General features: G+C 33.4%; 2 protein-coding genes across 3 annotated transcripts; both read left to right on the plus strand.

Annotated features, from left to right (window-relative positions):
- Window positions 1–289: 289 nt before the first annotated feature.
- On the plus strand, window positions 290–3,187 carry LOC107955613 (60S ribosomal protein L18a-like protein). The gene is made up of 4 exons (XM_016891410.2): window positions 290–658; window positions 1,372–1,444; window positions 2,112–2,226; window positions 2,977–3,187. Exons 1-4 carry the CDS (start codon window positions 418–420, stop codon window positions 3,031–3,033), a joined length of 486 nt encoding a protein of 161 aa, XP_016746899.1. The 5' UTR covers window positions 290–417; the 3' UTR covers window positions 3,034–3,187.
- Window positions 3,188–3,511: 324 nt separating this feature from the next.
- On the plus strand, window positions 3,512–5,849 carry LOC107955611 (cytochrome P450 72A15). Of its 2 annotated transcripts, none has more exons than XM_016891407.2 (5): window positions 3,512–4,131; window positions 4,211–4,428; window positions 4,516–4,760; window positions 4,837–5,212; window positions 5,298–5,849. In XM_016891407.2, the coding sequence occupies exons 1-5, from the start codon at window positions 3,849–3,851 to the stop codon at window positions 5,730–5,732; spliced, it is 1,557 nt and encodes a 518-aa protein (XP_016746896.2). In that variant the 5' UTR covers window positions 3,512–3,848; the 3' UTR covers window positions 5,733–5,849. The 2 variants fall into 2 exon arrangements, with proteins under 2 accessions (XP_016746896.2, XP_016746897.2); XM_016891408.2 differs by having other exon boundaries at window positions 3,522–4,131; window positions 4,211–4,311.
- The last annotated feature ends 4,699 nt before the right edge of the window (window positions 5,850–10,548 follow it).

Here is a 10,548-nt window from a genome sequence, read left to right on the forward strand (position 1 = left end):
ATTTGATTTCAAGATATATAACGAATTGTACAAACTTGTTGGATTAACTTTGATTTGAATTTCAATGTTATAATTTGAATTCAAATTAATATTAAAAAATTTCATTAAAAATTAACTCGTGAATTCTTTTTTCAAAATAAATATTATATTAGAATCATTAACTTAAACTGACTCGATTCACCGAAGCGAATAAGGAATAATTTAGATCGATTCACCGAAGCGAATAAGGAATAATTTAGATTCACAAGATGTGTCATTTATAGCCCAAATTAATATGTAATAATAAGTTAAAATTGCCAAACTGGGTATGATAGGCAGTAGGCAGCTTCCTGAACCCGATCCTAACGCTCAATTTTCTATAGTTGATCACTATAACCAGATCCCATTTCCCAATCTAGAATCTCCCTGGGAGGAGAAATGAGTAATGAAGATAGAAACAGAGGTGTAGCTGTAGATAAATTGCAGCATAACCAATATGGAACATTCCAAGGAGTTGCCAACTACCCTCCTCCACGTCCTCCACGTCCCCACCACCACAACCCGCATCCGCACCAGCACCAGCACCAGCACCAGCACCATGGGCCAACTATTGGGTTTCCTCCACCTGCCTCTATCGCTCCTCCTCAGTATTACCCCCAAGCCTACCAGACCGTGCCGGGTATTCTACAAATATGAAAAAACCTTCTTCTCTTTTTATTAGCTTATCGAAATGAAGGATTTTGAGATTTGGGTTTTTGTTAGATGGATGGTTAATGATATTTTTTAGATGAAAGATACAAGTTTTTTAATGTTTTAGAAGAAAAGGTGTTTCAATATTAGGAGTTTTTTAGCAGAGAAAGAAGATAAGTAAATGCATAGAGATACATTAGCAATATTATTTGGATTTGGTTGTCTAATGTATTGAAGAATTTTTTAAAGTGTGGGAAGATTCAAAGTTCTTTCTATTATAGCAGATATATATATATTTTAATGGTTTAAGAAGAATGGAAGTCGGTTTCAAAGGAAGATGAGAACTAAAAGCATTTATATATACGATATGTCATTAATTCATAAACCAAATATATAAAATATGTAAAAGTGTCAGGGGTTAATCATGGTGTTTTGACAATCCGGTAACCTCCAACTTGAAGAAAACCTTAGGTTTCTAAAATTTATGTGAAGAGTTAGAATGGTGTGCTTCATGGATCTGAATAACTAGAACAGTGTAAGAGTGGTATATTGTGTCAAGTTTGGTTTCTTGTATATAATTGTATCGAAACAATGTTACATGAGTTAAAATGAATGTTCAACCAATTTAACAAAGCCTGCATTATGTTGATCAAAATTTTTAATTCATGTTGAGGTTTCTTCCGTGATATCTTTGATGTCAAGGTTATGATGTTGCTGAAGGAACACCTGTAAGAGATAAGCTACCGTGCTGTGGCATTGGATTCGGATGGTTCTTGTAAGTGTACATAGTTTTCTTTGTTTTTAAAGAGTTTTTTACATATGAAGTAAAACAAGTAGCAACTTGATGTATATGTCATTATGCTTTAACTTAAGCAAATCATTTTCCTTTATCTCTAATTTCCATTTCTTTAAAAGAAAAAGAGGGAGTTTTGTGGTTTACAGTTTGGACAAATGGAAGTTAATATAATGCACTATTTCGATGGAGATATCCAATCATATTGGATGAAATGTTATAAGAAACCTGTGAGTTCATATTGGGTTTACTTTATATCATAATTAGATTGTTGAGCTGGCTGTCATACTTAGATGGTATTTCACGTTGCTACTTGTTAAACTATACCACTTTCACATTCATACGTGAAATGGCTGGGATTTAGTGCCATTCTACTTAGCAGCCTCGTGTAATACACAGGTGAAATGTTTATGTCTTCATGTCACCTTAAAGTTCCCATTTCCATGACGGTATTGTTAAGTAAAGACTGGTACAACCCCAAAGTACGGAAATTGTTTTGGATGTATACTACTTTCCCATGCATGATTTTCTACAAGTTTGCATGATATTTTATTATTATATTGGTCGTTATTTTCTGTACTCGCAGCTTCCATTAATATATTTTTATGAATTTTGAACTTTCTTGTTTAATAAGTATGCTGCTTTGAAGGTTCATCATTGGTTTCTTCATTGGGGGCCTTCCCTGGTATATTGGATTCTTTGTTTTACTCTGTGCAAGGATAGACGACAGAGAGAAAGCAGGATATATTGCTTGCACAATTGCCGTGAGTATCTTTTCTATCAGTATTTTTTCTTTTCCAATTTTATGAAAGCCATCCTTCCTGCCTTGTATGGATCATCAACTTAACCATTATATATATATATCTTATGTATTTGTTCCATGCTTTAGCTTCAATGCAAATATAAGTTAAACTACAAAGATTGGATTGTTAAAAAAAGTTTAAAATGTTAAAAAAAAATTGAAAATTTTGATTTTGTAAGAATGATAGAAAACCAAGGCCAGTGCTTGCATATGTTATCTACTACATGCACAATCGGGTCGATGTCTTGTCTATATGTTTCATGTTTAGAAATCGTGTTCAATTGGGTTACGATATGTACTATTGAAGTGTCAATTTATAATTTCCTTATCAAGATTACACATTTTTTTGTTAATATTCGGAATCACTCAATGGTTATAAACCCTGCTTAGATACTGTCCACAAAGTCTAGTTGGAACATCCCTTGTATTCTTTGTCCTTTCTAAGAACTTTTCCCTTCCATCAATCTCGCTTCTGTTTTTTTTTTCTTCCCTCTACTTTAAGTCATTATCTGACGTAGATATCCCTTGTATTCTTTGTCCTTTCTATGGCAATCGAGTCAATTGATGGCAAGCCAAAAAAAAGAAAAAAGAACAGCTATCCTGTCTTACTCGATTGCCGCCCCTACTGTTAAACACCATTAGGAAAAGGAAAATTTTAGTTAAGCTTTAAAACAGCCATGTTTTAACGATGTTGGTGATGGTGCTTGTGCAGGCCCTTCTTGCTACAATTACAATTATTCTAAGTGCAACAATTAAAGTTGGTGGGTGATAAAGCACACCTCTTTTGACTGAGAGATGTATAGGTTCCCAAATAATATGTATATGTTCCCCCCCTTTTATTTTATTTTATGATAATTTGCAACAAATGTTTTTGTCATTGTTTTGTTGGTGAATGATAATAAGATTAAATTTTACTTTCTTAAGCTCCAATTCTTTGGACGTTGGTGATTTTTTATTATAGTTGAGTCATTGTATGGTATTAATATAATTTATGTCGCTTAAAATTTATAACTAAAAATATAAAATTCAAATTTTACTTCAATTTATTTATATTTATAAATGGTTAATTCAAACTTATTATTTTCCTCATTATATTTTATATTTAAATTAACATTTAAACTATTTTTCATTAGCAATGTTGTTATTAATTATATTTATTAGCACCAACATCAAACTTACTAAAAATTAAATTTTTAACTTTTAAAAAAAATATTTTTAGCTATTTATCATCATAGAGAAAAAAAGGTGAGGTCACCACGCCTCATGCTTCGACACCACAAACTAGACTCTCATCGCCTGTATTTATCATCGATTCAGATTTTTATTTTTACTGTATTCCAGAACTGCCTAAAAATATATCTTCAAACTTCCTCTGGTTAAGTTCATTGATAGTCAACTTACTATTATTTCTAAAAAAAAACAAATAAATTGGTTAATAGTAATATCAATGATTCAATTTTATTCTTACCAGAATCTGTCCTTTAGAATGGTGCTTATAAAAGAGATAGAGCTGAGTAAACTTGAGCTTCAGCTTTCCACAAACACCTTAATTTGAAGACACAGTTCTCTCATACTAAAAAAGACATGGAAGTTTACCTTGTAATTAGAGATTTGGTTTCATTGCTTGTTGTTGGGTTATTAATGATATGGGGATGGAGAACTTTAAACTGGGTATGGCTGGCCCCAAAAAGGCTCGAAAGGTGCTTGAGACAACAGGGCTTTGCAGGGAATCCTTACAGGTTCCTTTCTGGTGACATAAAAGAGCTCTTCACTATGAGCAGACAAACAAGAGCGAAACCTATGCCTCTTAGTGATGATATTGGGCCTTATGTTGTTCCTTTTCAACATCAAACTGCTAACCAGTATGGTATGTTTTTTTTATTTAATCTGCAATTTATGATAATTCTTTGTTATTTATGTATGGAATTTATTGGGAGGAAATGCAGGAAAGAATTCATTTACGTGGTTTGGTCCAAGACCAAGGGTGAACATTACGGACCCCGAAAAAATAAGAGAAATACTTAACAAATTTAATGACTTCCAGAAGGTACGTACCAATCCACTGCTTAATTTGCTTGTAAGCGGCCTTGTTAACCTCGAAGGAGACCGATGGAGCAGGCGTAGAAAAATCATAAACCCTGCATTTCATCAAGATAAGTTGAAGGTATAGAATAGTGATGGGTAATCAGACTTTACAGAAAACATCATACTTAAACCTATGCTTTTCTGATTTAGAAATAATTGGATGCAGAATATGTTGCCAGCATTTTATCAAAGTTGTAGTGACATGTTAAGCAAATGGGAGAAGATGGTGTGTACAGAAGGATACAGTGAGTTAGATGTGTGGCCTTATCTCGTAGATTTGACAAGAGATGTGATTTCCCGATCTGCTTTTGGAAGCAGCTTCGAAGAAGGCAAACGAATTTTCCAATTACTAGAGGACCAACTCGTTCTCACAATCAAATTAATACAAACTGTTTACATTCCAGGATGGAGGTAACCATCAACTTAAGTTACTTGAAAAAGGTTACAAATGTTGGAATTGGCTAAATTCATGTTTGTTTTCTTGAAGGTTTTTGCCAACAAAGACAAACAGGGAGATGAAGATGAAACACAGAGACATAAAAGAGTCGCTTAGGGAAATGATAAAGAGAAGGGAGAAGGCAATTAAAGCAGGGGAAGAGAGCAATGAGGACTTGTTGGACATACTTGTGGAATCCAATATCAGAGAAATGGAAGCAAAGAATATGGGGATGAGCATTGAGGATGTGATTGAGGAATGCAAGCTTTTTTACTTTGCTGGCCAAGAGACCACTTCGGTCTTACTGGTGTGGACTATGGTTTTATTAGCAAGGTATCCCGATTGGCAAAGTAAAGCAAGAGAGGAGGTTTTGCATGTTTTGGGTGACAGTAAACCTGATGCTGATGGCCTTAATCGTCTCAAAGTTGTAAGTCCCTAGCATGTCTTTTGAAGGTCCAATCAATGAGGTCGACAACTCAAAAACTTGGTTTCTTTTTTCGCTAATTATACAGGTAACAATGATATTGTACGAGGTTCTAAGGCTGTACCCACCGGTGGTTGAGCTAGGACGTTCCGTTCCAAAAGAAATAAAACTGGGGAATTTGTTGTTACCAGTAGGAACAGAAGTTTCGGTTCCGATCCTGCAGATCCACCATGACAAGGATCTTTGGGGTGTCGACGCACGGGAATTTAAGCCAGAGCGGTTCGCGGAAGGGGTTTCCAAAGCGACAAAGAGTCAAGTCACGTTTCTGCCATTCGGATGGGGTCCTAGGATCTGTGTTGGCCAAAATTTTGCTATGATGGAAGCCAAAATGGCGATGGCTATGATTCTCCAACGCTTCTGGTTCGAGCTTTCCCCTTCCTATGCTCACTCTCCTTACAGCAGGGCAACTCTTCGTCCACAGCATGGTGCACAGATAATTTTACATAAACTTGGCTGTAATTGAATTGTTATGTAAACAAATCTTTGTGAAAACATAGCGTTTTAGTGTATCGTCAAAGTCCGTTGACTGTAATGGTACAGATTCGATGCATGAATAGTAAATTTTGAGATGTTTGGTGAAGTCCGAAATAATATGCAGAAATTGAGTGTCTATGGTGGACATAGTTGAGGGACTAATGAGGTAATTATCAATCAAATAATTCGGTACAAAGACGTATATGGAAATTAAAGCAGGGGGAGTTGAAAATGACTACTCTGCTTTGGGCTTCAATTTAGAAAGATTTAAAGTACAAATGTGTTATTAGTTAAGGGATTTGTTTTAAAGAGGGAATGACAATTAAACCTCATGGTTGATTTGTGGAAGGGAACCGATGATGGGATGATTATTCTTAGTGGTAAAAAAAACTATTTTGGAGGTTATTATACTTGTTATCATCGGTTTAAAATTTGAATGGGTTTAAGTCAGATTATGTCAAGCTTGTAAGATGAGTTCACGGACCAAATTTACATAATAAAATATTTAAATAAAAAAAATTCTATTTTAGAGGGACCAGAACCCCTATTAATTTCCAGCTCAGCCACTAAACAATACCCATATCATATAAATAAATACCACCATCTAAAAGACTCAAAGAAAAACACTCAACAAAGGATAAATAGATAGATTTTGGATAAGTGTCCAAAATATGATTTAAGTGAAGATACATGGGGTAGGTGTCACGGAAATGTGAAGACAAGAATCCCACTAATGTATGGGATGTGTACAGTTGAATGTTGGGAGCAAAAAGAGGAGTGAATCATTTTGGTAACATTTGGACAAGAGACATAATGAACAAAATGGAAGGAGAGGAAGTTAGTAAAAGAAGTTTTTTGGGTCATATAATTTGTTTGGCATATATTTTTATAATTTTTAAATATCATTTTGTACTTGAATTATAATTTTTTTATATATTATCTTAAAATTTTATAAATTTTAAGGAGTTAAAACAAAATTATTCTATTTTCAGATGGTCAAAGTAGAGGTGATTATGGGTTGGGCTATTCGGCACGGCCTGACGATCCACCCGAAAAATAGGAGGGTTTGAGTGAAAATATAGGCTCGAATATGAATTTGAGCAAAAAAAGAGGCTGTTTAGAAAATGGGCCGGGCATCGGGTAAAACTTTTTGGGCCCAGGCCTGACCTGAATTATATATTAAATATATATGTTTTTTTATTTTTAATCAAATATACTTTTGTTTTATTATTAATTTGGTTATTATTTTAGTTCTAATTTGTTTCAATTTTAATATAACCACTTTTTATTATATTTTCAATTTGTGTATTATTTTAAGAATTGTTTTAGTCTCATTTTTTTATTTTTTATTTGTTTTTTGTTTTAATATTTGTTTTAAAATTTTTTATTTAATGAAATAAGCTAAAAAAAATTAATATGGGTTGGGTCAGGCCGGGCTCAGGCCTAGTAATTTTCTTTTGGGCCAGACTTAGATAAATTTTTAAGCCCATATTTTGAATTGAGTCCTAGCCTAGAAAATGGACCTAAAATTTTATATGGGCCCGGCCTAAACCCAGCCTGGCCCATGATTACCTTTATGTCAGAGCTATCCTCGTTTTGCATTTATTTGAGATTCAGCCTTATCTACTGTTGATTGCCCACTCAATTGAGGGTTGAGTAGAAAGATTTGGTGAAGCAAGCTAAGCTATCAATCAAGGTTTGCATAATTATTTAAATGTAATTCTAATATTAAAATAATTTTTTTATTAATATAGTATCAACTAGAGGTGCTCATGGTCGGGCGGCCCGGCCTGGCCCGACGGCCCGCCCGAAATATGAGAGGGTTCGGGTAAAAATATAGGCCCGAAATATGGGTTTGGGTAAAAAATGAGGCCCGTTTAGAAAACGGGCCGAGCCTCGGGCACTACTTTTTTGGCACGGGCCTGGCCCGGCCCGAATATAATAAATATATATTTTATTTTTTTAATTTTAAAATACTTTTTAATTTTTTATTTTCAAAATAAATTTTTGGTGTTTATTAAAAAAATAGGAGAAATTTTTTTCTCGGGCCAGACCTGGACAAAATTTCAAGCCCATATTTCAGGCCGAGCCCGAGCCTAGGACGCGGGCCAAAATTTTTTCCCGAATTCATCCCGGCCCATGAGCACCTCTAGTATCAACAAGCATTAAATGTAATCATCATATACTATTATATTTTCAAGAAGAGAAAACATGTTTAAACTTTAAAAACCACGTTACTAAAAACATTATCACAAATCTTGAAATATAAAAAATATTTTTTTTAATATAATAAAAAATTAATTTTAAACCCGAGCTGAATAAAATTCTAATTTTAGTTAATGATACCAACAACAAATCAAGATTTAAATTAAAATTTATCTTAATTTAATATAATAAAATTGGACCTGAATATTAAATTTTTGAGTCTTGGGCAAACTGCAAAGTCACTCAATGAATGCACGGAAAGAAATAATGCAACTTGGTGATAGCTTTTGTTGGAGTTATATGCTTTTTTTTACGTAGTGGAACTTTAGGTGGATTTTCAAGTTTCATGAACTTTATACTCTATGCTTTACGTGAAAAAAAAAAATCATTGGACTTAAAAGTCTACCAAAAGTTTCACTAAAAAAAAAAACCATTGCTACAAGATTACAACATAAAGTATTGAAAACCCGAAGTTATAATATCTCAAACGAAATCAAACCATAAACATTAAATTTTTCGAGTCTACTAGATACAATAAAAAATTCAGCTCCAAGGACACCAAATGAACCTTTGATCGAAGAAAATACAGAAACTAGTTTGGGTAAATCAAGCTGCCAAACTTACTTTTTATCTTATGTTTAATTTGCTGTGAACTTCAAAACTAAGGTTTTGTTTGTTTCACTCAGAACAAACTTTCAAAAAGTTAATCTTGAAAAATGGATTGAATTTTCAAAATAGATGACATTTTATTGTGTTAAAATTTTATTTGTTGTTTGAAAAAAAAATTTAAATAATTTTCTTAGAATTATTTTTAGTGAAACAAACATATCATAAATAATTAAATATGTATGTTTAATAATATTATGTTATAATATTTATTATTAATATTTTAATATTTTTAAACAACCATGTTTTAAAGATGGTGGTGATGGTGATGGTGCAGGCCCCTTGTTACAATTACAAAATTTTTAAGTGGGATGCATGGAATATATTGTTAGGGTTTTAGAGTGTGTCGTCTTTAAAAGGGTTAAATTATATATTTATATAATATGATTATTGTTTATAAACATAATATTGTAGATAAGTTTTTATGCATGTCAATATGTATCCTACTCTAGGGTTAATATGTATTTTTTAGATATGGATTCACCTATATAATAGTATGAATCCATCATGCGGTCTCATGAAATATACAAACACATATCGTGCGAACACAAAGTACGAACAATAGACCCAATTGAGTAATTAAATAACGGATAGATAATAATGAATATCATAACATCACTATCCCCTCTTTTCCAGTGAGTTATTGTTTATGATAAATTTGTAACAAATGTTTTTATCATTATTTTGTTGGTAAATGATAATAAGATTAAACTTTACTTTCTCAAGCTCCTTCAATTCTTTGGACAAGCTCCTTCAATTCTTTGGACGTTAGTGAGTAAACTTGAGCTTCAACATTCCACAAACACCTTAATTTGAAGACACAGTTCTCTCATACTAAAAACGACATGGACGTTTACCTTGTAATTAGAGATTTGGGCTCATTGTTGGGTTATTAATGATACGGGGATGGAGAGCTTTAAACTGGGTATGGCTGGCCCCAAAGAGGCTCGAAAGGTGCTTGAGACTAAAGGTGATCAAGGGCCGGGTTAGGCCGGGTCCAGACAAAATTTTGGGCCCAATTTTTAGGCCTGGACTCGGCCCGGCTCGAAATATGGGTTTAAAAATTTGTCTAAGTTCGATCCGAAAGAAAATTGTTAAGCCCAGACCCAGCCGATATTAAATTTTATAACACCAAAAAAGTTATATATTTAATATATATATTTGATTAAAAAGTATATTTAATTAAAAATAAAAAAATATATTTAATATATAATTCGGGCCGGACCGAGCTCAGGTCAAAAAAGTTTTACTCGGGGCTGGTCCGTTTTCTAAACAGACTTCGTTTTTTTGCCAAAATATATATTTTAGGCCTATATTTTTACCCGAACCTTACTATTTTTTGGGTGAGCCGTCGGGCCGGACTGGGTAGCCCAACCAATGATCACCTCTACTTGAGACAACAGGGTTTTGCAGGGAATTCTTACAGGTTCGTTTCTGGCGACATAAAAGAGCTCTTCACTATAAGCATACAAACAAGAGCCAAACCTATGCCTCTTAGTGATGATATTGGGCCTTATGTTGCTCCTTTTCAACATCAAACCGTCAACCAGTATGGTATGTTTTTTTATTTAATCTGCAATTTATGATAATTCTTTGTTATTTATGTAAGGAATTTATTGGGAGGAAATGCTGGAAAGAATTCATTTACGTAGATTGGTCCAAGATCAAGGGTGAACATTACAGACCCTGAAAAATAAGAGAAATACTTAACAAATTTAATGACTTCCAGAAGGTACGTACCAATCCACTGCTTAATTTGCTTGTAAGCTGCCTTGTTAACCTCGAAGGAGACCGATGGAGCAAGCATAGAAAAATCATACCCCTTGCATTTCATCAAGATAAGTTGAAGGTATAGAATAGTGATGGGTACTTAGACTTAATTTACAGAAAACATCATACTTAAATCTATGCTTTTCTAATTTAGAAATAATTGG

Source organism: Gossypium hirsutum, chromosome D01 (genome assembly GCF_007990345.1).
Source record: "Gossypium hirsutum isolate 1008001.06 chromosome D01, Gossypium_hirsutum_v2.1, whole genome shotgun sequence".
In the NCBI taxonomy this organism is placed as follows: Eukaryota; Viridiplantae; Streptophyta; class Magnoliopsida; order Malvales; family Malvaceae; genus Gossypium; species Gossypium hirsutum.

What these genes read in the sequence shown, in the direction of transcription:
- LOC107955613 (XM_016891410.2), top strand. Translation starts at nt 418, where the DNA reads ATGAGTAATGAAGATAGAAACAGAGGTGTAGCTGTAGATAAATTGCAG. An exon ending in ATTGGATTCGGATGGTTCTT is followed by an intron (nt 1,445 to 2,111) that starts GTAAGTGTACAT and finishes GCTGCTTTGAAG; the next exon opens with GTTCATCATTGGTTTCTTCA. An exon ending in ATATTGCTTGCACAATTGCC is followed by an intron (nt 2,227 to 2,976) that starts GTGAGTATCTTT and finishes GTGCTTGTGCAG; the next exon opens with GCCCTTCTTGCTACAATTAC.
- LOC107955611 (XM_016891407.2), top strand. Translation starts at nt 3,849, where the DNA reads ATGGAAGTTTACCTTGTAATTAGAGATTTGGTTTCATTGCTTGTTGTT. An exon ending in TTCATCAAGATAAGTTGAAG is followed by an intron (nt 4,429 to 4,515) that starts GTATAGAATAGT and finishes AATTGGATGCAG; the next exon opens with AATATGTTGCCAGCATTTTA. An exon ending in GTTTACATTCCAGGATGGAG is followed by an intron (nt 4,761 to 4,836) that starts GTAACCATCAAC and finishes GTTTTCTTGAAG; the next exon opens with GTTTTTGCCAACAAAGACAA.